Source organism: Dipodomys spectabilis, unplaced genomic scaffold (genome assembly GCF_019054845.1).
Source record: "Dipodomys spectabilis isolate Male_0828 unplaced genomic scaffold, ASM1905484v1 ptg000018l, whole genome shotgun sequence".
Classification (NCBI taxonomy): Eukaryota; Metazoa; Chordata; class Mammalia; order Rodentia; family Heteromyidae; genus Dipodomys; species Dipodomys spectabilis.
In genome coordinates, this window is record NW_024870695.1 from 11,480,601 (window position 1) to 11,508,042 (window position 27,442).

Here is a 27,442-nt window from a genome sequence, read left to right on the forward strand (position 1 = left end):
AGGATGGGTCCCTCCCTGGTCCTTCCGATCTCCCCAGCACCTAGTCCTTTCCTGCCACGTAGGTGGTGTGGAATGGCGTAAGAGCCACCTTAGGCTGGGGTGTCTCGCTCCCCACCCTCTTTCCCCATCAGATCCAGCATCCAGGTAGCTGGGCTGGGGTGGCAGCTTCCTGGGAGAGCTGGGTGGCAGTGGTGACGTCGCCTTCTCTTCTTCTCCGTATTAGGTCATGGGAAAGCGTAGCTGGAGGGCCTCCCTGAATCACAGGTGACGGGGCCTGAGACCAGAGGCACACACGCACACGCATAGGGCACTAGCATCGGGGGTTTGGAGAAATGAGGCAGAGCCCGGATGGTGGGAGGGGAGGGGGACCAGAGCTACCTGGGAGCTGGCCAGCGGCCAGGGGGTGATGAAAGCCCAGGGGAATGGAAACAGAGCAGCAAGCCTGTTGAAATCGCAACGCCCACTTGCCGACTTATAAAGGAAGCAGACGAGCCCCGACAGCAACACGCTTCTTGGCGCCTCTCTCTTCCTCCCGAGCCCTCTTGCTCTGTGCCTGAGGCCCTCTGCCTACCATGACCACCACCATCCGCCAGTTCACCTCCTCCAGCTCCATCAAGGGCTCCTTGGGCCTGGGGGGCGGCTCGTCACGTGCCTCCTGCCGGCTCTCGGGCAGCCTAGGCGCTGGCTCCTGCAGGTTGGGGTCGGCCAGTGGTCTGGCCAGTGCCCTGGGAGGCAGTAGCTACTCCAGCTGCTACAGTTTCGGCTCTGGCAGTGGCTATGGAGGCAGCTTTGGGGGGGTTGATGGGCTGCTGGCGGGGGGCGAGAAGGCCACCATGCAGAACCTCAACGACCGTCTGGCCACGTACCTGGACAAGGTCCGTGCCCTGGAGGAGGCCAACACCGAGCTGGAGATCAAGATTCGGGACTGGTACCAGAAGCAAGCTCCGGGACCTGCCCGAGACTACAGCCATTACTACCAGACCATCGAGGATCTGAAGAACAAGGTAGGACCAGCCCTGGGATGCTGGCTGGAGGGGGATGATGGAGGCATAACTTCTCTGCCATCCCCTGCCCTCTATGGAGTCCTGGACTCCCTATTTAGAGTGCTTTAGGGGAGGCAAAGGCAGTTTGGCTCTGGCTTGACCTTCAGGAGTCTACAACCTCCTCTGGTGGGGACAAACAAGCCCCATGGGGCCCTTTAGAGTTATGCTTCCTCCTCTGGGGGTATCAGAGAGGACAGGAGGATGCGTGTGGAGGGCGGGGCCTCACAGCAGAGCTAGCTACTGGATATCTCTCCTTTGGAGCAGGGTCAGCTGAATGGGGTTTGGAGGGGGAATGGTGAGGTTTGAGTGGGCTGAAAGGTACTGCTAGGAGGTGAGGAAGGAGGGTGTGTGTGTGTGGTAATCTCAGGGGTCCCCAGACCTTTCTTTGCTTGGGGCTTGGCAAACCCTGGAGGGTGGGGCTGCCTGCCTGAGCCCAGGGGTTATGACTTCTGACACGAAACTACTGCTGGTGAGGGCTTCTTTAACTACCTTTCGCAGGGGAAACTCCAGTGGGTTGTAACACACACACACACACACACACACACACACACACACACACACACACACACACACACCAGCAGGAATTCCCTATTTCTCCTTTGCTCTCTGGGATTCTGGTATAGCTTCTGCCCTGAGGGTATTCTCTCATTCTCCTCTGATTCTCTTAGCCCCTGCCTCCTCTGCTTTCAGAATGAGTCTGGCTTGTGGTGGAGGTCTTTGTGGAGAGACAAGGGCTGGTATGTGTGTGTGTGTGCATGGGAACAGTAGGAGAGGCGTCAGCTTGTCAGACTACATACAGCTTGTCTGCCTCTGGAAACAGTGGTGGTACGGTGTAGACTGGATGGGCAGAGGGACTTGAGAGGGTGGCATCCCAGTCCCCAGTCAGGAAGAACAACTCAGAACCTGCCCCTCATCCAATGATCTGATTGCTCACTCATGTGCCCCCTCCCCCCCAATTCTAGATCCTTGTGGCTACTGTGGACAATGCCAGCATCCTGTTGCAGATTGATAATGCCCGTCTGGCTGCTGATGACTTCCGTACCAAGTGAGTGCCAGCTAGCAGGCTTGAGTGACTGGGCCGGCTCAGGGAGGAGGAGGAGCTAGGGACATCCTTCTGTAGCCCAGGACTTCTGGTTGCATGTGTACAGATCCAAGTCTGAGGAGTGGGAAGAATCCTGGGAACTAAGAGCCCATCCCTTTTTCCAGGATGAGCAGACACAGTGGTTTTAGAGGTCATTGGGTTTAGGGAGGTGGTAGGAGGGGGAAGGGAGAGGAGGCAGAGAGGTCAGGAAGCCAATGGTGAGGTCCTGTCTTGTAATGGTTCCACAGCCAAGGGCTGAAACTTGCCTTTGCATCCTCCCTCACGAGTCCTTAGAGCCCTGGAAAAAAGTAAAGCAGGCAGGAAACTAGGAAATCAGTCCTGGGGGTTAAATTCAGGGCCTGGGCTCGGTCTCTTAGCTTTGTTGCTCAAGGCTAGTTGCTCTATCACTTGAGCCACAGCTCCACTTGGGACTTTTTTTGCTAGTTAATTGGAGATAAGATTCTCACATACTTCTCTGCTCAGACTGGCTTTGAACTATGATCCTAAGACCTCAGCCTCCTGAGTAGCTAGGATTATAGGCATGAAACACTGACTCCCACTTAGGAGCCATGATCTGGACCTGTAAATCCAAGCAGGCCAGACTGAAGCTTCTGGCTCCCTTTGCAGGTTTGAGACAGAACAGGCTCTGCGTGTGAGTGTGGAGGCCGACATCAACGGGCTGCGCAGGGTACTAGATGAGCTGACCCTGGCCAGAGCCGACCTGGAGATGCAGATCGAGAATCTCAAGGAGGAGTTGGCCTACCTGAGGAAGAACCATGAGGAGGTGAGCTGCTGGGACAGCAGGTCAAAGAGTTTGAGGAGTGGGTGGCAAGTCCCTGGGGCTAGGATGCAGTAGGAGCTGTGAGCAGAGAAGGCATGCTGGCATTAGTCACGCTGACAAGGCTAGCCTGTCTGCAGTGCCCTGACCCTGTGATCCAGAGCTGGTGTGCAGGGAGGGCTCGACCATGGCACACATACACCCTGCATCCAGGGGATGTCCCAGGGCCCTTGAAGGCCTCCTTACCGGTCTGGGCCTCCCTCACAATGACAGCAGACAGTTGAAGAGGTCAAATGCAACCCTCCAATCTGGGCTTTACATAGAAGTTTCAAGACTGGGCAGAAAATTTCAGGGACAAAAACCTAGGAATTTGATTTTTTGTGTCTTTGGAGAGATCTCAATCTACTGATGGATGCACAGTCGCATGGTGCTGTCAGGGTCCATGTAGGGAATATGAACAAAAATCCTTAGGAAGGTCAAGGAAGAGGCTGGGCGGAACAAGAGTTGTGTGTGTGTGTGTGTGTGTGTGTGTGTGTGTGTGTGTGTGTGTGTGTGTGTGTGTGTGTGTGTAGGCTTGGGAGTGAGAGGTCATGACAAGCCCAGGTTACCCACACCATGTGTCCCTTGCCACAGGAAATGAATGCGCTGAGAGGCCAGGTGGGTGGTGAGATCAATGTGGAGATGGATGCAGCCCCTGGCGTGGACCTGAGCCGCATTCTTTCTGAGATGCGTGACCAGTACGAGAAGATGGCAGAGAAGAACCGCAAGGATGCCGAGGATTGGTTCTTCAGCAAGGTGAGGGTTGTCTGTTGCAGGCCACAGAGATAGGATGCAGGGGTCTGAGCTCCAACCGTACCCCTTGCCTAGCAGCCTGGGGACTCTCCATTCTCAGTGAGCCCCATGGAACCCCAGGGGTCAGAGTTGTTTATTGTATCACCAGACCTGGGACTGAGCCAAAGCTGGGGTTTGAGGATGGGTAGGGAGAAAGGAAATAAAGGCAGAAGGACGAAACTTCCAGGACTTTCCACTTCTCTCGAGAAGTCAGGAACTAGCATCAGGGTCAGGCTACCTGTCCTAGCTGGCTGGTTCTATGCCTCCCACTGGTAGAGATTAAGCATAACCTTTCAAAGGATGAGTTCCTGGCCTGGGTTGTGGCAAGTTGGTGAGAGGGCAGGATAGGCCCAGGGGAGGTCAGGAAGGTAACAGTGGCCTGGGGAGATGGCCAAGATGCTTACCTGGATGCTGAGTGGGCATCTGAATTGGGGGGAGGGATCCAGGCTCATGCACCCCCTGTCCTGTGTCCTGTCTGCAGACTGAGGAGCTGAACCGCGAAGTAGCCACCAACAGTGAGCTGGTACAGAGCGGCAAGAGTGAGATCTCCGAGCTCCGGCGCACCATGCAGGCCCTCGAGATTGAGCTGCAGTCCCAGCTCAGCATGGTAGGGATGCTGCTACGCTCAGAGCTGAGTCCAGCACCTGGGAAGGCCACTGCCACCCTCACTGACCACCCCTTCTGCTCTTCCATAGAAAGCATCCCTGGAAGGCAGCCTGGCAGAGACAGAGAACCGTTACTGCGTGCAGCTGTCCCAGATCCAGGGCCTGATTGGCAGCGTGGAGGAGCAGCTGGCTCAGCTGCGCTGCGAGATGGAGCAGCAGAACCAGGAATACAAGATCTTGCTGGATGTGAAGACCAGGCTGGAGCAGGAGATCGCCACCTACCGCCGCCTGCTGGAGGGCGAGGATGCCCAGTGAGTTGGGGCTTGGGGCCAAGGTTGGGGGGAGGGGGACACGGTTTGGAGTAAAGGAAGGGACTCTCAGACCCATATTTAACCTCTCCATTCTTTTCTCTTTCCTTTCCTTTATTTTGCAGCCTGCAGTACAAGCCCAAAGAACGTAAGTATCATGGAGGCTGAGGCCTGGGGGTGTATGTGGGGTGGGAAGCCCATCTTCCCATTTTCTGGGACACCGGTCTCCAAGAAGTTCCAGGCAGTGATGGTTGGTCCTACGCAGTGGTCAGGGAATGGACCTGTGAAGGACGAGGGGCTGAGGCTCAGAGAAAGGATCAAAGGAAAGAGACTGTCTGGTTTGATGAGGGGGTGGGGTTGAAAACTGGTCCTTACCCTGCAGATCTTAGTCCGATGGAGGAGACATGGTCCCAGCTCTGGAGACTGGGGAACCTGACACTTTATAGCCTTTGCTTTTGAGCCAGATTGCCAAAAGTGATTTTATTTCTGGGATGCTATCTTGATAAGAGAAAGGGGACATGGTCTTTTGTCTTTAAATCCTAGTATGATTGGGGGTGGGGGAGATTGGGAGACTGCAGAGAGAAGAAGATAGAATCCATTTGATGCAACACATTGAGTGAGTCTAAAGCAAATAAACCATCTGGGGGCAGCAAGATCCATGAAACTCCAGGGGAAGGAGGGGGCCAAAGGCAGCAGGGATGTGGATACAATGCTGAGGGGCCATCAGAGAGATAACAGCGGCTTCGAGAGACTGGGAGAGGTAGTGGTCCTCTACCCAGGGGCCTGGGGACTGAGCACGGCTCTCTTGGGGTCTGCCCTCCTCCATGCATCTATTTCTCCTGCAGCCGTGACCACCCGCCAGGTGCGCACCATTGTGGAAGAGGTCCAGGATGGCAAGGTCATCTCCTCCAGAGAGCAGGTCCACCAGACCACCCGCTGAGGCCTCGGCTCCCCTTGGCCATCCCCCACCCCCAGGTGGCAGGGACGTGGCTGCTCTCCTCTACCCTGCAGCCTCTGGCCTCTCCAGCCTCAGCCCTCTGTTCCAGTCCCTTCCCCACACTCCCCTGCTCAACTCCAATAAAGCTTGTTTGACTCAATGCGAACTCCCTTCCTGTCTTGAATACAGAAGTTGTTAGTGACCTTGGGCGAACTGGGATGGAACAGGGATGAGGGGAGCCAGAACTTGGACACTCACTAGGACTGACACGAGGTCAGGGGTCAGCTTACATGATATAGAGAGTAAGTCATGGGAGGCGGTCCTAAGGATGGTCCAAGCCTTGCGGTGGTCCTAGGTGGTGTGTTCTTGTCCCCTAAGTCGCACCGTGGCCTCTGGCAGATGCATGGTCTCTTTCCCTTGTGGGGCCTCATTTCTCAGCCATAAATGGAGAGGAAGATCTGGGGTGCAGGAGCGATGACTCATGTGATCCCTTGCTTCTTCCCCAGAGGGGCAAGGTGGGTTGAGATGGAGAGAAGAGGGGAGTTTGAGCAGTGGGGGGAGGTAGGCAGAATCAAAAGCCCAGTTTCTGCAAGGGGTCTCAGGATTTCCTAAGAGGTAAAGGTCCTATGGCCCCCATCCCCAGGAGCAGAAAACAAAGCTTGTGCTCCTGGGAAGGATGTAGCTTAGCAGGTGTGGGAGACAAGGTGTGTGTGTGGGGTCTCTGGGGATGGGGAGAAATGGGGACCCTGTGAAGTGGCCGTGCCAGGGAGCAGAGTCACTTTCCCGGCCAGCTGGCCTCCTTGGACTTCCTGTCTGGGGGGTAGGGCTCCTAAGAGGAGGTGGGGAACGGCGTGGTGGGGAAGTGGAGGAGGAGGGGTCTCCTGTCCCAACCACACACAGAACCCTTGGAGTAGGAGCTCCACGTCATACTGGTGCCAGGTGAGGGGGCTGCAGGGAACAGTCAGGGAGGAGTTTGGTGCCCAGACATCTTCTTTCTAGTAAATCTGCAAGCCAGTGGGCAGGGCAGCTTCCTTCCTGGTTTTCTTCAAGGAGAAGGGTTGAGGAAACTGATAAATGAGAGTAGGGTGCTCCCATCCCAAAGCATTGCAGGGCGTGGTGTGTGTGTGTGTGTGTGTGTGTGTGTGTGTGTGTGTGTATTCAGATCTGTGCCCTACTACACACACCTGCCTTTCATGTGCCTGGAAGGCAGGGGGGGGGGTGGGCAGGAATGCCTGAGTTCCCTGAGCTCCTGGCATCATGGAGTCTGGGGACCTGGGGAAGCTGTAGTGGAGATATGGAGACTTCAGGGGGTCCCAGGCCCACACTGGACCTTGAAAGGCACAGTATAGGATGAGAAGTAGAGGCCCTGATGTTGGAAGGGTGACTTCCACTCGAGGGGCTGGCTGCAGCTGAGAGAGCTGGGCAAGCGTTGTACTATCAGTGCTGGGGCCTCTCAGTTGCCTGGCAGCGAGGATGGTTCTGCAGCTCGCATGGGGGCAGGAAGGAGTCAGGTTTCCCCAGCCCCCTTGGCACATCCGGCCCCAACCTGAAGAACCAGCCCTAGGCTAGGATGGCTCATCCTGGAGGAAGGTGAGCTCATTTATCTGAACCATGGTCCTAGGAAGCAGGGAGAGTCTGGGGAGAGGCACCCCATTGTGTGGATGGGGACACTGAGGCTATGAGGAACCATGAGTCAATCCTTCTCTTGGAGGCTGGGCGTCAGGAGGGTGGAGCGAGGGAGGGCAGACAGTGGATCCCACTCTGAAATGACAAAAGCTGCCCAAACTCTAACTTCTGCCATGGTTGCTGTCATTTGCAGGGAAGGCTGTCTGTCTTCTGGCGACATTGTGGGGACCCACTCTTAATAATAGGGGCATCAGGCGTCAGTAGCATCTGCTTATAATCCTAGCTACTCAGGAGACTGAGATGTGAAGATCATGGTTCAAAGTCAGCTGGGCAGAAAAGCCCCCGTGAGACTCTTATCTCTAACTACTCAAAACCAGAAGTGGTGCTGTGGCTTAAGTGGTAGAGCAGTAGCCCTGAGGACAAAGAGCTTAGGGACAGTGCCCAGGCCCCCAGTTCATGCCCTACAACAGGCAAAATACAATAAAATAGAGGTGCATGAAGAGGGGGTCAGAATGTCTTAGCTGAGCTCTTCGGCTGGAACTGAAGCTCTTCTCCACAAAGTGTGCCAGAATAAAGCGTCTACCAGGGCCAGGGATCCTCAAGGCACAGTGTTAGGAACTCTGATAGCTCTGTTCTGGCATTACAAGCAGCCCTAGGCTACTGGGACCCATGCCTGTGCCTGGATTGGGGAATCAGTGGTGGGATTCCATGCAGGGGGCATTGCTGTCCATCCATGCTTACTCTGCTCACATCCACGTCGGACAGCCTGGTTAATGTTAACCTTCAACGGCGTCATTCACTCCCCTGTGACGGAGATAGCTCTGACTCCCTTTTCGGCTGGCCCTGGACATTTTCTCTACCATTAACCCGCCCTGGTAGGGGCTGACCTGGAAGTGTTTCTACAGGAAGATGGATGTGGTGGGGACTGCAGCAAGCAGGGATTCCCTGGGGACCTAAGGGAAACAGAGAGACCAGAGGCAGGACTGTTCTGTCCCCAAAAACAGAGCTTGATAGAACCTTGGGCCTTCCTTGAGGGGCAGGGACAGTAACAGCTCTGCACACAGAATGGGGGAGGGGCATTAAATACCTGGGGAAGGCCTGGAGCTCAGAGCCCAGGGCTAGTCATAGTTCCCTGCGTGGACAAAGCTCTAGGTGGCTTTGTTCTGGCTCAACAGTTTTCTTCTTCCTCCCTGTTACCCAGGAGCCTGGGGGTCTCCTGCCAGGTGTGTGTGTATGCACGCATGCATGGCTCTGTCATAGTGCCTCTATCTCTCAGCCTTCCTGAGCTGCCTCTAGCCACCCCAGCCTGGGAATCCCCTAGGGAGCTTGTAAAACAGCCCCACGACCAGGCTTGTCCTGGGCAATGCTGATGCAGGGCAGGTTTGAGAATCACTGTGTGTGCATTGATGCCTGGTGTTGGCCAATGATATTTCCCAGCCAACTGGAGTGTGACATGACCTCATGCCTGAGGAGGGGCGGGGCTCAGGGGTGTGGGGGAGGGATGGAGGAAGACTCCACTGCTCCGCTGCAGGGAGGAGCGCCAGCTCTTTGGCAAGGAGTCTGTGCCCCCTGCCCGCCTTGGCTTTGTGGTCCTGGTCCTGACAATCTCAGGACAGATACATGTCGCAGTCACCGAGGACTTGTCCCACACTCTTTCTCTGCCTGGGGTCCGGCTGTAGCCTCCTATTCCAGGAGGAAGAGGGCAGTCTCTCCTTGTGCAGAGGAGACTTAGGGGGTAACACCTTTCTAGCAGCCTCCTGTGGTGAGGACTGGGGGTGGCGGCGGCAAGTACTTCAACAGTCTGTCTTCCTGGCCATGGGGTTCTCTCCGGGGACAAATACGTTTTTCTAAGGTTGGACTCTGTCATGGTCTCCCTCACCTCACCCATAGTGCTATGCACATGGTGATCTAGGTTGATCTAGGTGGCTGAGGAGTTTGAGGGGTTGGTGAGCAACTTCCTGCCTTCTCAGGCCATGCAAACCCCTCCCCCCCCCACAAGCCTTCCCTGCTGGGCTGTGCATGATCCTCCAAACTTGCCCTAGAATGGAGGTGTGTGTGTGTGTGTGTGTATGTGTGCGCGCGCGTGCGTGCGTACATATGTACGTACCTGCGGCTCCCCTCCCCTGCAAGTGTATGTGTGTATACTGGGACAGAGGATAAATAGTTCCAGAGACCCCAGGGTGAGTTGGCATGAACAATGGCTCGGCAGGCAGAGTCAAGTTCTTTTTTTCTTTTTTGCCAGTCCTGGGGTTTGAACTCAAGGTCTGAGCACTGTCCCTGAGCTTTTTTTTGCTCAAGGCTAGCTCTCTATCACTTGAGCCAGAGATCCATTTCTGGCTTTTTCTGTTTATGTGGTACTGAGGAATTGAACCCAGACCTTCATGCATGCTAGGCAAGCACTCGACCACTAAGCCATATTCCCAGCCCAAGTTCTAGTTTCTACTTGTGTACATCTGTGATATCCAACCTTGGGCAAGTCTTTCACTCTCTGGTTGGGGTCTAGTGGCATTGGTAGCCTTGAGGGCCGTTTCCAGTCCTGAGGGTGACTGATCCATGGGTAGATCTGAACTCTAGACACATCCTGATAACTGGAGACTGGACTATTTGTCCCAGAGGCTGGGGTCCCTCTGCCCATATTTGGGCTCAGGGGTGGGGAGTATCACTTGCTTTCTCTCAGGTCTGAGACCAAAATCACATGCTTCTACTCTGCTGTTACCTCTGGACTGAGTGCTGATAGGACTGTATGAGATGTGGCAGGCAGGAAGGTGACATTAAGACAGATCCTCAGCAGAGCTCAGACAAAGCTGTCTGAACTCTTCCAACCTCCATGGAGGCTCCACAGGTCAAGGATAGAGGCTCCACAGGACAAGGATAGACGCTGGCACTGTGGACCATCCTGCAGTACCCAAAGAAGCCATTGGGCCTACATCTCCCAATTCTCCTTCTAGCTGTCAGTGCTGGGTGGGCTTTCAGGCCTAATATGGAGGCCGAACTCATTGATGGCAGAGTTAGTCCCACGCTCTGAGGGGAGTGGTGGGGAATTAGACAAACTTGGCACCTACTGCAAGGCACCCCGGGAGCCCAAAGAGTCCCACAGTGGCAGCTTAAAGGCTAGTGCTTTTGATCCAACCACCACCTCGTTCTGGTTTCTCCTACACTTGCAGGGTAATTGAAGGATCAAGAAAAGCATGTGAATTTGAGAGGCGCAGAGGGAGGTTCAGGATGGAGGACAGGCACAGGCAGAGGTGTGTTTGGAAGCCCACCTGCTCTCCTTTATCCCCACTGTCATCTGTGAATCAGTGGTGGGAATGATGCTCACCGCGTACCCACCTTACAGAACTGTGTCACAAACACAGTACAGGAACTCAGTGCGATGCCTGAGCCGGGCAGAGGACCAGAGAACCCTCCAGGTCACTTCAACTGAAGGTATGAAGTTGCCAAGCCCACCTAGACTCTGTGGGCATGAGAGAAAGCTATTGGGAACACAGGTCAGGACTAAAGTTCTGTGGCTCATGGAGAGACCAAGGCTCATGTATAATATTCAGAGCAGGATGGTAGGGACTTTTTCCCACCCCATCTGGGTGCCCTGATCCAGTAAGGGTGATGGGGGGGGGAGGAGCTGTGCCTCCTGGGGAGCACGGGGGCACAGGACCCTGTGTAGGGCATCGGAGAGTAGAGGTAGGTGGGACCTCGTAGCCCAGGATGACATCCCCGAGGCCTCTTTCAGGCAACGTTCTGAGCATGGGGCAAGCTGTCCCTTGGACAGGCTGACTCACTGCCTGGGGATGTGACTGCCATCGAGCTGCTAGCACCAAGGTTCCACTGTTCCCTCCAGTTCCAGGAATGAGAAATGATTCCTGGTCACCCAGCCTGACTCACTAACAGACTCTATGGTATGTGTGTTTTTCTCTCGGCCCACACCCCCAAAATCTGGGTGGGAACTCTGAGCCAGCATACAGCAAACGGAGTCCACCCTGGGCTGAATAAGCCAGAGTCGTCTGTGCGGGGCCAGAGTGCTGAAATGCTGGAGTCAGCAGCGGGAGGGCCCCGCCTTCCCCAGGTGTATATAAAGGATCTCCGGCTCCAGGCAGACACAGCATCCTCTCTCCGTCTCCCTGAGCACCTTTTGCTTCTGTCTGCCAACTCGCTTGCTCACTCTCCTTCCTCCTTGGGACCATGTCCACCTGCAGCCGCCAGTTCACCTCCTCCAGCTCCATGAAGGGCTCCTGTGGCATCGGTGGCGGCTCCAGCCGCATCTCCTCTGTCCTGACTGGAGGCTCCTGCAGGGCCCCCAGCACCTACGGGGGTCTGTCGCTCACCTCCTCCCGCTTCTCCTCCGGGGGAGCCTGCGGGATGGGGGGCGGCTATGGCGGTGGCTTCAGCAGCAGCAGCAGCTTTGGAGGGGCTTTAGGTAGCAGCTTTGGTGGAGGATTTGGTGCCGGCTTTGGTGGTGGTTTTGGTTTTGGCAGTGGCCTTGGTGGTGGTTTGGGTGGTGGCGATGGGCTCTTGGTGGGCAGTGAGAAGGTGACCATGCAGAACCTCAATGACCGGCTGGCTACGTACCTGGACAAGGTGCGTGCCCTGGAGGAGGCCAACGCTGATCTGGAAGTGAAGATCCGAGACTGGTACCAGAGGCAACGGCCCAATGAGATCAAAGACTACAGCCCCTACTTCAGGACCATTGAGGATCTGAGAAGCAAGGTGGGTAGGTGGCTCTGCTGGACAGGGTGCTGAGAGAGGCATGGTCTGCCATGGACCTTAGGTAATCTCTTTCTAGATATACTATTTTCCAAACAAGAAGACTGAGAGGCCTTGGGGGAGTGGCCAGGGTGACTTGGGCAGACAGCCCTGGCTCAACATCTCTTTCTAGGCTGAAACTGGAGCTCCAAGTCCCTTCCTGTGAGGGTTCTTTGCACGCATGCTCAGCTCCTAGCCTTGGGCTGGATTGGGGGAGGTGGGAGATGGCTACCTCCTTATCCAGCCTGAGATAGGTGGAGAGGGCGCCTTACAATAGTTGAGCTGACCTGTGAATCAGAAGACCCCCGGACTTGCCCCCTCTGTCCTCACCCTCAAACAGCAGAGTCCTTGGCTAATTAGATCCCTTGTCCTTTTGTTCCCACTCTAGATCATTGCAGCCACTATTGAGAATGCACAGCCCATTCTGCAAATCGACAATGCCAGGCTGGCGGCGGATGACTTCAGGACCAAGTAAGCAGCCAGCATCCTGAGCTGAGGGCAGAGGGCAGAGGGCACAGGGCAGGGGACAAAAGATCGGGGCTGTCCATCTGGGAGGGTCAACAGACTTTAATTTTTGGAAGCTTCAAGCATGGCACCTGAGACTCTTACCTTTGTCTTCCCAGGTATGAACATGAGTTGGCCATGCGGCAGAGCGTGGAGGCCGACATCAATGGGCTGCGAAGGGTGCTGGACGATTTGACTCTGGCCAGAGCTGACCTGGAGATGCAGATTGAGAGCCTGAAGGAGGAGCTGGCCTACCTGAAGAAGAACCACGAGGAGGTGAGGTGGCTGCCGGCTTTGGGTTGGCAGACTGGTTTGAGCCAAGAGAGGGTTCAGTTGATCTGATCACCCCCTTCTTATTCCTGCCTAGGAGATGCTTGCCCTGAGGGGTCAGACCGGCGGCGATGTCAATGTGGAGATGGATGCGGCCCCTGGTGTGGATCTGAGCCGAATCCTGAATGAGATGCGTGATCAGTATGAGCAGATGGCAGAGAAGAACCGCAGAGATGCTGAGGCCTGGTTCCTGAGCAAGGTGTGGCCTCCATACTCTCCCACAGCCTCTCCCCGGCCTCTGTCCCCCAATCCTGCAGGACTCCCAGCAAGGGAGGTTCTGGAGAGCTTCACACCTGTGCTTTTCTCTCTTCTCACAGACCGAGGAGCTGAACAAAGAAGTGGCCTCTAACAGTGAGCTCATTCAGAGTGGCCGCAGCGAGGTGACTGAGCTCCGCAGAGTGTTCCAGGGCCTGGAGATCGAGCTGCAGTCCCAGCTCAGCATGGTAGGAAGGATCTACCCCGGCGGGAATCCCCAAATCACCAGCCATGGCCACCATCCCTGGTCCACATGGCCACCATCCAATCTCACCTTTCTTTTCTCTAGAGTGGGATTGAGGGATCACAATACCCAAATAGAGATGGAGAAATTAAGACCCTGAATAGTGGGATAACTTTTCTCCATCATTCTAATCAGCATTTCACGTGCATGGGTCAACGGCCATACTCTTCTCAGGAAACATCTCTGGAGGGAGAGAAGTGTTCATTTCCACTGATTTTTTTTTCTTTTTCTTTTCTATTGACAGAAAGCATCCCTGGAGAACAGCCTGGAGGAGACAAAAGGCCGCTACTGCATGCAGCTGTCCCAGATCCAGGGCCTGATAGGCAGCGTGGAGGAGCAGCTGGCTCAGCTGCGCTGCGAGATGGAGCAGCAGAGCCAGGAATACAAGATCCTGCTGGACGTGAAGACCAGGCTGGAGCAGGAGATCGCCACCTACCGCCGCCTGCTGGAGGGCGAGGATGCCCAGTGAGTGGGGGCCCTCCATCCAGACTCATAACCTGCCTCCTCCCCCAGCCCCCAGAGGCCCCCAGCACCTGTAACCATCACCTTTTTCTCCTACAGCATCTCCTCCTCCCAGCATTCTGGTCAATCCTATTCTTCCCGCGAAGGTAAGTCTCCTGGGGGATCTGGGATGACACCCTGCCACCTGTTTCTGTGGGTCTACGCAGAGTCCCTTTCTTCAGAGCCTCTGGTCTCCTCTTCTGGTGGCCAACTCAGCTCCCAGAGTTCCACTCACCTCTGTTTCTCCTTCCTGCAGTCTTCTCCTCGTCCTCATCTTCATCCTCTCGCCAGTCCCGGCCCATCCTAAAGGAGCAGGCCTCATCCAGCTTCAGCCAGAGCCAGAGCCCAAGCCAGAGCCAGAGCTTCAGGAACTGATGGCCTCTCCCAGAGCCTCCTGCCCTTCTGCCAGCCTCACCTCCTTGAGGCCTTGGCCAGGACCCTGTTCTCCCAGCGCGGCCCCTAGCTGTCTCCCCTCCCCTCTGCTGGTGATGGGTGAATAAAGCTGATTTTTCTGGTTGATGCAAACCTGTGTGATCTCCATGTTTGAACTGATGGGAAGAAAGTTGAAAGTGCCACCCATGCTCCAGAGAAACACAGGAAACAGAAAGGTTAGCAGGGGCTGGGCAATGGTGGCTTTCACCTACAACCCTAGCTATTCAGGAGGCTGAGATCTGAGGATCAAGGTTCAAAGCCAGACTAGGCAGACAAATCCATGAGTCAGAAAATTCATTAACCAGCAGAAAGCCAGAAGTGAAGCTGTGGCTCAAGTGGTAAAGCTTCAACCTTTAGTGAAAAAAATTAAAGGAAAGCTCAAGACCCTAATTCAAAATCCAGATCTGGGGTGGGAAGGTGGCTTAGTGGTAGAGTGCTTGCCTAGCATTCATGAAACCCTGGGTTTGATTTCTCAGTGCCATATACACAGAACAAAGCCAGAAGTGGTGCTGTAGCTCAAGTGGTAGAGTGCTAGCCTTGAACAAAAGAAGCCCAGGGACAGTGCTCAGGCCCTAAGTTCAAGCCACAGGACTGGTAAGAACAAAGCAAAACAAAATAAAACAGTATCTGTGTGCGTGTGTGCTCGCGCGCGCACACACACACACACACACACACACAAGCTTACAGGTCTTGCAGGAGCCTTCTATACTGTGGGGGTGGGGTGGGCAGGAATAGCAGGGAATACAAGAAAGGAAGGTGCTTACAGGTGTGGGCAACCACATGAGGCCTCCTACCTATACATGTTCTTTCACTATCTGTTCTTAGAGACCCCATGTGGCAGGTGTGGTGAGGCTTAATTTTGGGATTGACAACCTCAGAGATTCAGAGAAGTTCACTTCAATTGCTCAAAAAAATCATCCAGACCGGAAGTGGCATTTGTTCACTTCCAATTCAAGTCTGCCTGGCTACAGAGTCTGTTTAGGTGTGTTACCCCCAAGGACTCCAAAGCTTGAGCTCTGAACTCCATCCTTTCCCTCTCCACATTGGTACCCTTGGCCATGGAGGGTGGATGGTGGAATCTCCTTCCAGCCTGTCCTTCCCCTTCCTCATCATCTCCTTCCTCATCCTTTGCTCCTAGCTGCTAACTGAGGAGGAAATAGCTGCCATCTATGATCTCTTCTCCATCGCCATGGTGACCACCATCTCTCTGCCTATACTGCTCCTGCTCCATGAGCCCTCTACTTCCCAAGCAGCCTGGTAGTGTGTAGTCCAACGACTTTCTGGGGTGTGCGATCTGTTTGATTCTCTGGCTCTGCCTGGGCAAGCACCAAGTTTACTTTGTGTCTCTTCCAGATTCCAGCACTTGGCTGCTATAATCATCTTCTTGCTCTTTGTCCCTATGAATTATATCCACACGCAGTAACTTTCGCGGTGCCTAGCAGGTGAAGACAAACCACTTAAACTCCAAGTTCCTCCTTTAAGGTCGCTGAGCCTGATTCATGACTTGACAATGAATGATCATTGTTAGTTGTTTGGCCTTTATTTTTATCATCACTGACTCGGTCCTCCAGATTATAGGGTACATCTATGACTCACTCAGACTGAACCCCAAGTCTCACACTGAAGGTAACCAGTGGTAACAAGATTTTTATTCTCGTGCATATACAAAATATGCTTATGTATTTTGTAATAACTATAGTTAACAGAGGATGTCTACACCATTTTTCATTTAAAAATCCTTTTGTAGTCTGGGGATTGAATCTGGGACCTCACACATACTAGGCAAGTGCTCCTCAACGGAGCTACAGTGAGCCTTGATTTCTTTCTTTCTTTCTTTCTTTCTTTCTTTCTTTCTTTCTTTCTTTCTTTCTTTCTTTCTTTCTTTCTTTCTTTCTTTCTTTCTTTCTTTCTTTCTTTCTTTCTTTCTTTCTTTCTTCTTTATTTAGTGTAGGTACTGGGGTATAAACTCAGGGCTTTGCACTCTCACTTGGTCTTTTCTATCAAGGCTGGTGCTCTACCACTTCAGCCATACTTAGCCTTTTGCTGGTTCCTTAGAGATAGGAGTCCCGCAGACTTTTCTCTCCAAGCTGGCTTCAAACTGCCTAAGATTACTGGTTTCAGTGGCTAAGATTACAGGTGTGAGTCACCAGTTCCCAGCATGAGCCTTGGTTTTGATGACTGTTATAAGAGAAATCACACTTTCCCATGTTATTAAAAGTGTTAGATGGGGGCTGGGAAGGTGGCTCAGTAGAAGAGTGCTTGCCTCACGTGCATGAAGCCCTGGGTTCGATTCTGCAGCACCACATAAGCAGAAAAACCTGGAAGTGGCACTGAGGCTCAAGTGATAGAGCGTTAGCCTTGAGCTGAAGCTGAGGGACAGTACCCAGGCCCAGAGTTCAGGCCCCATGACCAGAAAAAAAAAGTATTAGGTATTTTAATTGTTGTTTCTGCTGTTTGTTCTTGTTGCCATAGAAAGGAGCACAGCATTGAGCATCTTTCTATGCACCACTGTCACAAATATTTTGCTTTGTTCTCTTAGGCTAGATTCCTAGAAATGTAGTTACTAAGTTTTTGGAAGTACTCAGGTTCAAATTCAAGGCCTCACACTTACTTGGCTGGTTCTCTACCACTTAAGCCACACCTCCAGCCTGTTTTTTTTTTATGTTTTCTGGTTATTTTGGGTACAGAATCTCATGTACTTTTCTACCTAGGCTGATTTTGATCCTTGATCTTTGGGATCTGAATCCCCCACTTCCTGAGTAGCTAGTGTTACTAGAGGCAGAGCCCACTGGTCCCAGGTTGACACAAAGTTTACATTTGTATGGCCAAGTTTGTACTGTCAAATTGATTTAAAGATAAGTTGTGTCACTTTTCTTATCTGTTGGCAAAGAATGGCGGTGCCTGTTTCAAGACATGTGTACCAAAGGTGTGTCTTTTAAATGCTTCTATTTATTTACTTATTTTGGTGCCAGTCCTAGGGCTTGAACTTAGGGCCTGTGTGTTTGTTGTCCCTGAGCTTTTTTTGCTCAAGGCTAGCATTCTACTACTTGAGTCATAGCTTTACTTCTGTAATTTTTGGTGCTGAATTGGAGATATGAGTCTCATGCACTCTATTGCCTGGGCTGGCTTTGAACTTCAATTCTCAGATCTCAGCCTCCTGAGTAGCTAGGATTACCGGTGGCAGTTTCCCCTGCCAAAGTTTCACTCTTGTAAAACCATTAGCATAGGACTTTAGGGTTTGAGTTTCTGTATGAGTTTTGGGAGGTAGTGGTGGCACAGACCATATTTAAACCACAAACAGCAAGGTCTAAATTGATTAGAAACAAAAATGCAAGGCACGTTCTTTGGGGTCTGGAAGCTAGTTAATAAAGCTCGCTGAGAGCAAGAGAACCACATTTTTCCTATTCATTGCTGTGTCTTGCAGACACAAATTTTACTCTGTGTGTGTGTGTGTGTGTGTGTGTGTGTGTGTGTGTGTGTGTGTGCGCGCGCCAGTACTGTGGCTTGAATTCAGGACCTAGGCATTGTCCCTTAGCTTTTTTTCACTCAAGCCTGGCATTCTACCACTTGAGCCACACTTCTACTTCTGGTTTTATTTTGGTGGTTAATTGGAGATAAAAGTCTCACAGGTTTTCCTTCCCTGGGCTGGCTTTGAACCATGATCTTTAGACTTCAGCCTCCTGAGTAGCTAAGGTTATAGGCATGAGCTACTACTACCCAGCTGCCAAGTTTTGCCCTTTTAATGAAACATCAGCTTAAAGGCAGAAAAAAAGGTGTTTTCTTTTCAATAAGGAAGCCAACTTTTCCACCTAGATGTGCCTGTTTGCTGACATTTCTCAAATGAAGTCCTCAGTCAGACTGCATTTTGTTCGTGGCTGCCTGACTCAATGTTGAAGTCCCAGACGGGAGGAGTGGGAGGAGGAGGCTGGGCCTGGTGTGTTTGGAATGCACCCTCAGATTCTTTAGGCTTGAGTTAGTGTTAAGGTTTGGGAAATACTGTTTTAGATAATTACACAAGGTGCTAAGACAATAACTGGAGTAAAAATTAATGATAGCCTGTAAGGCGCAGCCAGTGATGTGAATGAATTAGTGGCGAGCTCATAAGGTTTTGCTTTCTTTGGGTGCATTGTTTCTGACAGCTATAACAAGCCCAGTGTGTTTCTGGGTGGCGGGTGGTAGAGAGATGCAATTCCTTAGGCCTGCAGTTCCTCTCTCTGTACTGCCAGTGGCCAGCCCTTCTGAAGGCTCCTTGAAACACAAACACAAAGGAAGCTTGTGGTTTTGCTAGTCAACAACACCCCCCAGTGCCCAGCCCACAGGGATGTTCAGAATAGAGCTGGGGTTTAGAAGCCTCTGCTCCTAGAGGCCCTGGGAAGCAAGCTTCTCATCTCGTGAGCACTAGGCAGCCTCCATTGGTGGCTATGCCTGAACAGCTGTAGAAGCAAATGCAAAGAACTTTGTGAGCCCTGGAGGGCTCGAGTCCCTTTTATCACAGACATCAAGGAAGTGGAGCTCTGGGCCGGGCCTGGTCCTTCAGTGGACTTTGTGGGTCAGTACTGTGGAGAGATGGAGCTCTGCTTACCCTTCCCAACTGAGTAAGATCCCTGAAAGGGGTCTTGTGCCGATCAAGGGGTGCTAAGCCTAAGATGGAAGCTATTCAGGAGACTCTCTTCCCTCCTTCCCTCTCTCCCTCTCTCCCTTTCTCCCTCTCTCCCTCCCTCCCTCCCTCCCTCCCTCCTTCCCTCCCTCCTTCCTTCCTTCCTTCCTCTTATAAGGTCTCAGTATGTAGCCTGGATTGCCCTCAAACTCAAATTACTCCTATTTTGGCCTCCCTGGTGCTGGGATTATAGGCATATACTACCATGCCTGGCTCAGAGACTCTATTCCTGACAGAAGAGGTTCCATTTCTGCTTTCACCTCCCTGTTTAACACACTGCCCAGCCACAAGAGTCCTTTTCTTCCTCCAATTATATGATTGTTACACATAAAAAAAAAAAGATACTTTTCCCTCTTTCAGCTTTTATCTATCAAATAGTGTAAGAACATAAAAGAAATGTGGAAAATGAAACACATTTCACTCACTGTTCTGCCCCTATAGTTTTTATTCTCTCAGACTTTTGGGCCTTATTATGTGTGAATATATAGCAATGATGGTTTTCAAATTATTTATGGGACTTAATTCAAATTTAAATTAATAGAACAAAAGACCAGCATAAAAAGACAGATGAGTCAGGTATGGTAGCAGACACCTGTAGTTCCAGGTATTTGAGGGCTGTGGCAGGAAGATCTCTTATGCTAACAAGTTTGCCTGGACAACAGTGAACCCCTGTATAAAAGAACAAGCCTTCTTCCCTGGGAAGAAGGCTCAGTAGTAGAGTGCTTGCATTACATGCATGAGGCCCTGGGTTTGATTCCTCAGCACCGCATAAACAGAAAAGGCCAGAAGTGGTGCTGTGGCTCAAGTGGTAGTATGCTAGCCTTGACCTGAAGAGCTGAGGGATAGTGCCCAGGCCTAGAGTTCAAGCCCCACGACTAACAAAAACAAACAAACAAAAAAACGCAACAGAAAAAGGGCACATGTGAAGGAATATTTATTGCTACATTATATTTGTGTAGGTAGAAAATAGAAAACAACTTTTCTATTGGTAATAGAGGCATTATATAAATAATGATCTATTCATTTGATGGAGGACTGAGCAGTTGTTGAAATAAAAAGTTGGACATTTGTCAGATGGCCAGGAGAGATGTCTGTGGATGCTGGAGAGAATAATGCAAATTGTAGAACAACACACGTAATATGTTGATTTCGCTTGTGCCTAACAAGCAGTAGCCAATCTCTTCCTTCATGCAAATGCATGTAGTGTGTGGGTGTGTGATAACATAAGCACCCCAAAATGTGTATGTGTGAGGCCTGGGTACTGGTGGCTACTCAGAAGGCTGAGACCTGAGGCTGTGGTTCAAAGCCAGCCCTGGTAGGAAAGTTCACAAGACCATCTTCTATGGACCACCAAGAAAAGTCAGAAATGTGGCTGTGGCTCAAGTGGTAGAGAACTAGCATTGAGCAAAAGCTCAGAGGTAGCTCCCAGGCCCCAGGACACACACACACACACACACACACACACACACACACACACACACACACACACACACACACACACACACACACACTGGGATGGGGGATGATGTAAATGTAGGGAGAAGATAAAGAAGATGAGGGGGAATTCAAGCAACAGAGGAAGGGTTAAAACAGTGCATCCATTCATCTTCACAGGTATAAAATTGTGTATGGGTGTGTGTTTATGGGTAAACACACATTAATTGGGCTTGGTAGAATACTTGACCTTGTGTGAGATTCTGGATTTGCTGCCAAGCACTGAAAAAAACAAATGGAGGGGGAGGAAAGGAAGAAAACAAAAAAGAATCAAATAAGAAGTTTAATCACCAAAGAATCAGTTAATTAATGTGTTGAAAACCACATGGACGACTTAATTAAAAACAGATTGTAGATGGTAGGGCTGGGTGTGGTGACACACACCTATAATTTTAGGGGTTAGAAAAATTCTGGGAATTCTGTAATTCTGGAAGCTTGAGACCAGCGTGGGCTGTAGACTGAGCCTCTTTCAAAAATAGCATGCAAGAAAACAGTAAAACAACAAATCTCATAAAAGTCTTAGCTGCATGCACTAATATTCTGACCTGGCCCCCTTTTTTTCAGTTTCTGAATTTGAACTCAGAGCTTCTTACGGGCAAAGCTCTGTACTAGTTGAACCACATCCTTAGCGCTTTTTGCTTTCTCTTTGCCTCCCCATTAGCTGAGATTCCAGGCATGAGCCACCATGCTTGGCTGGCCTATGGATTTTTTTTTTAATTGTGAAAATACCGTACAGAGGGGTTACAATTACATGGGTAAGATAATGAGTACAGGGCTGGGAAGGTGGCTCAGTGGTAGAGTGCTTGCCTTGCATGCATGAGGCCCTGGGTTCGATTCTTCAGCACCACATAAGCAGAAAAAGTTGGAAGTGCTGCTGCCTCAAGTGGTAGAGCTCTAGTCTTGAGCTGAAGAGCTGAGGGGCAGTGCCCAGGCTCAGAGTTCAGGCCCCACAACTGACAAAAAAAAAAAAAAATTACATTGCCTTGTAACATCTTAAAAAAAAAAGATAATGAGTACATTTCTTATCAAGCATTGTTGCCTCCTCCTTTGTTTCCCCTTCCCATCCCTTCCCATCTTCCTCCCCTCCTCCCCCCTATGGATTTTTATGTTACCATAACATAGATCTTTATTTTTTTCTTCTTTTTTATTGTGAAAACACTGTACAGAGGGGTTACAATTACACGGGCAAGGTAATGAGTACATTTCTTATCAAGCATTGTAGCCTCCTCCTTTGTTTCCCCTTCCCTTCCCTCCCTCCCCCCCCCCCCCCCCCCGCACCAAAGTTGTAAAGATCGTTTTTCGACATAAGAAATTGTACATCTCATTGTTGCAATGGGTCTGAAAGATTAAAAATTGACCATTACCATTACTAACTTGCTAACTGCTGATTCTGCTTCTGTAAACTTGCTTACGCTAGTATTGACCCTTCCCTTCCCAGAAATGAGTTAAGAAGTTTCAGAGACCAGATGCCGGCCCCAGGACAAGGTCAGTGGTCGTAGATAAAAAACAGACAGTACGTGTTCCTCAGTTCCCATTTAGAAATTCCCCAGACAGAACCTTGAGATAACGACCAACTGGCAAGACCACAAGCTAAGCCTAATGTCTACCAATCATAGGCCTGTAACCATGTAAACCCCCCTTAAACCAACCATGGGCCAGTCATTTTACAAAGAGTGTTACAAAATTTCCCGCGTGGCAAAGTGATTGTTGGTGTATATGGTGACCGTTAAATGGACCAATCATGGGATGCTTTGTGTTATGCGTTAATCTTGTGATTTTTGCTTTTAAAAAGGCTTGTAACCTCTGCTCGGGGCTCCCTGTCTGCTCGGGACAGAGAGTCCGTTTGTGCAAACGTCAAATAAACTCCTCTTGCTTATTGCATCTCCCGGCCTGGAGTCTGAGTTTTCTGGGGCGCCCTCCCGTTGACCAAAGTATCCTAGGGGACTACGGTCTTTCAGGTCCACTGTATCCCTATTTAAACGTTTTGTTTTTCCCCTTCCCCTCCACAAATTATACCAACATCATATACAGTGAAAGCAGGGGTTATACTGTGGGGGAGGGACATACAAAGCAACAAAGAAATCATCTTATAAATGTGTTAGAAACAATTGCATGAAAGAAAAAAAAACATTTGAAACATAGATCTTTAATTTGCTTTGTGCCCTGATAATAGTATGAATATGCAAATGGTAACCAAAAAGAAACAAAAGGAGGATGGTGTGACAGCAGTGGAGGGAAGGTTAAGACCAACCTGGGATCCCTCATGAGTCTGAGCCTCATGTAAGTCTGAGACTCACCTGTAAGTTCCAGGTATTAGCATTTATGGAGAAGGATTCATGGGAGGGTTGAAGGGAATAAAGGGTGGAAAAGCACACAGTAGGTATCCACTAAATGCTTGCTCTCTTCCTCTCTCCCTCCCCCTCTGACAGTTCTCAAAATGCATCAACCTATTATTTGACTCTGGTGGGTTTTGTTTCATAGGGATTGAACCAGCACCTGGGTAACACCCACCCGCCCCCTCCAGCCCTCACTGGATTCTGGCAGCAGCAAGACCACAGAGGGGCAGCTGTCTGTTCTCTGCAAAGCCTCCTCACTAACACAGGCACCTGATTTACCCCATTTTTACAAGTAAGGAAACTGAGGTCCAGGAAGTCTCAGCAACTTACTATTGGGTACATGACTTGTAGATGGGCTGTGAGAATGACCCCTGGGCAACAGACCCTTGCTCTTGTTTGAGTTCTAAGCCGGGAGCTGGTGGCTCACACCTGTAATCCCAGCTCCTTGGGAGGGTGAGATCTGAAGATTGCAGTCTGAAGCCAGCCCAGGCAGGAAATTCCAGGAAACTCTGATTTCCAATTAACCAACACCCAAAAAAGCAGGAAGTGGAGGTGTGACTCAAATGGTAGAGTGTCAGCTTTGAGTTAAAAAAAAAAAAAAGAGAGCCAAGGAGAACATGGGCACAGGAAAAAGAAAAGAAACAAAAAGAATGATAGCATTAACAGTCCATTTCAGCTCAAGTTTGCTTAAGGCAGCTATGTCCCAGGTGTGCTGGGTTTGGAGCCATAAATTAGGAGCCACCTGCAGTCTTAGCAACGTGTATCCTAGCAGCAGCCACAAAGGAGAGGTGCTCTTAGTCCTACTTCTCCTCCTGGCATCTCCAGTGTGGAGGTGGTCCATGCCCACAAGGGCAAAGCTCTTTCCCAACAGCTTGGCACTGGCTGATGTCTTCCCTTCCCTCTGCTTCCTCTGGGTGCTGGAACTTACAAAGAACTAAATAGTGTGGGCTTCCGCTCCTCTGCTGGCCATAAGAGGACTTGGCTTTGTAGTGGAGGAAGGAACAAAAGTTTCCTTGGAGGAAACCGTTTGGTGTTGTCACTAAAAAGCCAGAAGTGGAGATGTGGTTCAAGCAGTAGAGTGCCATCCTTGGGTGTAAGAGCTAAGGGACAGGGTACTGACCCTGAGTTCAAGCTCTAGTAATGACACTTTCCCCTTTCCTCCCCCCCCAAAAAACCCCAAAGGGCTGGAGTTGTAACTTAGTGATAGAGCACTTGTCTAGCATGCCCACAGCCCTGGCTTTTACCCCTAGTACTAGGGAAAGGGAAAAGGAAAAGGAACAAAAAGTTCTTGAACTTGTTTAGCATAGAGCAAGACTCAAAGAGAACAGCTTTGCTTCGATGCTAATCCTTGGAGAAGGTTGACTTGACTGTCCACCCACCCGCCCCCCCCAGCCCTCACTGGATTCTGGCAGCAGCAAGACCACAGAGGGGCAGCTGCCTGTTCTGTGCAAAGCCTCCTCACTAACACAGGCACCTGATTCACCATGCACACGGGTCAGTACCTTTTCCTTTGATTTATTTATTTTTCTGAGCTTGAAAAGGTTGTGCAGGGAAGCCACAATTTAACATGTCCATCGAAGTGTTTGTCCAATGCTGCTGCTGCTTCTTCCTCTTCTTCTCTTGCCAGTCCTGGGGCTGGAACTCAGGGCCTGGACACCATCCCTGGGCTTTTGCTCAAGGCTAGCACTCTACCACTTGAGCTACAGAGCCACTTGTGGTGTTTTCTGTTTATATGGAACTGAGGAATTGAACCCAGGGCTTTATGGATGCTAGTCAAGCACTCTACCACTAAGCCACATTCCAAGCCCCAGTGCAAGTGGTTCCTGATCAGAGTCATCCTTTCTGGCTGTATTTGTCTCTTGTTCCCTTTTTCATTCATTCTCCCTGCTGCCTGCCTCCCCCCCACTCCCCTCTCCCTTTACAATCCCATTTCAGCTTCCGCCAATTCATTGTGTTAAACAGTCTATTAATTGTTGGAAGGGCTTAGTCCACAGAGATGGATGTCAGTTTTACATCTGCCTTTTCTGTCACCTCCCCCAGCTCCCCACCCCAGTACCTCTGATCCTGCCATCCCTCCATGTACCCCCACTACCCCACTGCCCACTACCCCACCACTCTACCCCACCCCACACAGTATGCTCACAATCACCATCACTACCATCACCAATGCCATCCCTTCCTCTCAAGAATCCTGCCAGGGAGGAACTGTCTGTCCTTTGCTTGTTAGGAAGCCAAAGCTTGGGGACTTCAGTGTCTTGTTAAGATCTCTTGGCTTGGTCCATGGTGTGGGGGGGCGGGGCAGACTTGAACCCTTGACTTTTCTGGCTGGGGAGGCTCCTGCTTCTTCCCTGATCCTGCATTAACAGCCCTCAGTCTGGGAGAGTGGATGAGCTGTTAGAGGTTGGATCTCCCTTTGAAGCTAAGAACTAGAACTGGGGCTGGCTTCCCTCCCTCTGTCTCTGTCCCTGGGTCATAGCTGCTTGGGATTCTCTGACACAGCCATTTGTTCGGACCTAGGTGCTGACTCTCCAGCTACTCACCTGATGGTGTGGAGTTCTCACAGCCACGCCCCTGCCTGGGAAGGCCCTCCCCACCCCACCCTCTAGAGCTCTTCCTGCTCCAAACCCTGAGTCAGTGTGCCCTTCCTAGAAGCCTCTTCATGCCACCCCCTCCCCAGGCAGCTCCCCTGCTGCAGGCTCCCCTCAGCCTATGGGACAGGAAAAGCTCTTGGTTTGATTGTCCTCCACCCCGCTCCTCCCTCCAGAGGAGAGTACAAATTAACCTGCCAGACACCTACTTTGTGAGAGACACTGATTAGCCTCCCTCTCTCCTCCCCCAGGCACCATAGGGAGCTATAGTAGAGAGGCTGAGAAGTCTGAGTCAACAGCCTCCTGTGTCTACATAATGGCAAATCTTCCTTATGAGTTTTCCTCTTTCTGTCTCTCCCCCCAAGCGTGTTCCATGAGGACATCAGAGAAAACACATCCAAGTGTGGCCACTTCCCCAGCTTAGAACCTTCATCCTCATGTCCTCATGTGCTCAGGATGGAGCTCAAGGGTCTCAGTGCCACGCCCATCCCAGGTCTCTGCTCTCAGTTCCTTCCAGCAGGTCTAGCTTATTTGTGTGGGTCTCTCAGAGCACTTCCCCATGTCTCTGTCTGCTCAGCTGTTTCCAGGAGCACATGGGACGTTCTTCTTTGCTTCCTTTGGCTTGCTCAGCATTCTCTCATCACCAGAGTGCAGGTGGGAATAGATCTTGAATGCTTGTCCTTCCTGCCTCTGGCTGGGCTGACTGCCTTTTGTCTGGGCTCTGTCTATCTTTTACCCACTTCTCACTTTCCATCCATCCATCCATCCATCCATCCATCCATCCATCCATCCATCCATCCATCCACTTATCCATTATCCATTTAACCATTCTTCCTTCACTTTTCTTCCTTTCATTCATCCATTCATCTGCCATCCAACCATCCACACATTATCCATTTATCTTCCCTCTACTTTTTTCCATCCATCCACTCATCCATCCATTCTTCCATCATCCAGTCTTCTATCCCTCCATTTTCTTCCTTCTCTTGTCTTCTCATTCAGCTATCCATTTCCCATCTTCCCTTCATCTATCCTCCAGCTCATTATTCAGCTACCCCCATTTCTCTACCTTTTGTCCTTGTTCTCCATCCATCCAGCCATATGCCCTCCCTCTCTACCTCCGTCCGTTTATCCACTCATCATCCATCATTGGTTTATCCATTTCCTCTTCCACATTGCTTCATTCTCTTCTCTTTCCCTCTATGTCCTTCACTCCTTACCCTCCCCTTTCCGCCTTTATTGGGCCTCCGGGTTATGCCACACCATCTGTAGAAATCCTATCTTAAGGTTGTGTTGAATGGTCTTGATTCTAAGGAATGTGAGGGATTTAGAGAAGCAGAGAGATCAGATGTGGTAATTCAGCAGTGGCAGGGGGATGGATGGAAATTCAGAGTTACAGAGCGGTCTGTTGGGGCTTGGTTTACAGCAGAGCCTCATGCCTAACAGCTGTAGAATCAAAGCCTAACAGCTGTAGAATCAAAGCTGTATGTTCCCTGTCCTGGAAGCTAGTGAAGGGCTTGTGAATTGATTGACTTCCAGCCTGTTACCACCTGACCATCTTTGTTCTTAACATTCTGACTGTGACTCAGGGGTGCACACACACAGCACCCCATACATATTCTTACCTCACCTAGCTCAGGACCCTGGGTGATCCTGCTAGATATTTTTCACTTTTTTTTTTTTTTGTCAGTCGTGGGGCTTGAACTCTGGACCTGGGGGCTGTCCCTGAGCTCTTCAGCTCAAGGTGAGCGCTCTACCTCTTGAGCCACAGCACCACTTCCTGTTTTCTAGTGGTTAATTGGAGATAAGAGTCTCACAGGGGCTGGGAAGGTAGCTCAGTGGTAGAGTCCTTGCCTTGCATGCCTGAGGCCCTGGGTTCGATTCCTTAGCACCACATAAGCAACAAGAAAAAAGCCAGAAGTGGCACTGTGGCTCAAGTGGTAGAGCACTAGCCTTGAGCTGAAGAGCTGAGGGATAGTGCCCAGGCCCGGAGTTCAGGTCCCACGACCGACCCCCCCCCCCCCCCAAAAAAAAAGTCTCACAGTCTTTCCTGCCTGGGCTGGCATTGAACTGTGATCCTCAGAACTCAGCCTCCTGAGTAGCTAGGATTACAGGCGTGAACTACTGGTGCCCGGTGATAGTTTTAACTTTTAAA

The 27,442-nt window shown here is 51.1% G+C and overlaps 2 protein-coding genes across 3 annotated transcripts in view; both read left to right on the forward strand.

The window, feature by feature from the left end:
• The first annotated feature begins 505 nt into the window (after positions 1 to 505).
• On the forward strand, positions 506 to 5,681 carry LOC122102413 (keratin, type I cytoskeletal 17). Of its 2 annotated transcripts, XM_042673119.1 has the most exons (8): positions 506 to 1,004; positions 2,006 to 2,088; positions 2,752 to 2,908; positions 3,536 to 3,697; positions 4,215 to 4,340; positions 4,429 to 4,649; positions 4,772 to 4,794; positions 5,492 to 5,681. In XM_042673119.1, the coding sequence occupies exons 1-8, from the start codon at positions 573 to 575 to the stop codon at positions 5,584 to 5,586; spliced, it is 1,299 nt and encodes a 432-aa protein (XP_042529053.1). In that variant the 5' UTR covers positions 506 to 572; the 3' UTR covers positions 5,587 to 5,681. The 2 variants fall into 2 exon arrangements, with proteins under 2 accessions (XP_042529053.1, XP_042529046.1); XM_042673112.1 differs by lacking the exon at positions 4,772 to 4,794 and having other exon boundaries at positions 5,442 to 5,586.
• A 5,704-nt stretch (positions 5,682 to 11,385) lies between these two features.
• LOC122102367 (keratin, type I cytoskeletal 15) overlaps positions 11,386 to 27,442 on the forward strand; it is an 88,058-nt gene continuing 72,001 nt past the window's right edge. Inside the window, exons 1-6 of the mRNA XM_042673050.1 lie at positions 11,386 to 11,910; positions 12,335 to 12,417; positions 12,570 to 12,726; positions 12,818 to 12,979; positions 13,098 to 13,223; positions 13,524 to 13,744. Coding sequence (XP_042528984.1) covers positions 11,386 to 11,910; positions 12,335 to 12,417; positions 12,570 to 12,726; positions 12,818 to 12,979; positions 13,098 to 13,223; positions 13,524 to 13,744 — 1,274 coding nt within the window. The remainder of the gene's footprint in view (positions 11,911 to 12,334; positions 12,418 to 12,569; positions 12,727 to 12,817; positions 12,980 to 13,097; positions 13,224 to 13,523; positions 13,745 to 27,442) is intronic.

What these genes read in the sequence shown, in the direction of transcription:
- LOC122102413 (XM_042673112.1), top strand. Translation starts at nt 573, where the DNA reads ATGACCACCACCATCCGCCAGTTCACCTCCTCCAGCTCCATCAAGGGC. An exon ending in TCGAGGATCTGAAGAACAAG is followed by an intron (nt 1,005 to 2,005) that starts GTAGGACCAGCC and finishes CCCCAATTCTAG; the next exon opens with ATCCTTGTGGCTACTGTGGA. An exon ending in TGCAGTCCCAGCTCAGCATG is followed by an intron (nt 4,341 to 4,428) that starts GTAGGGATGCTG and finishes GCTCTTCCATAG; the next exon opens with AAAGCATCCCTGGAAGGCAG.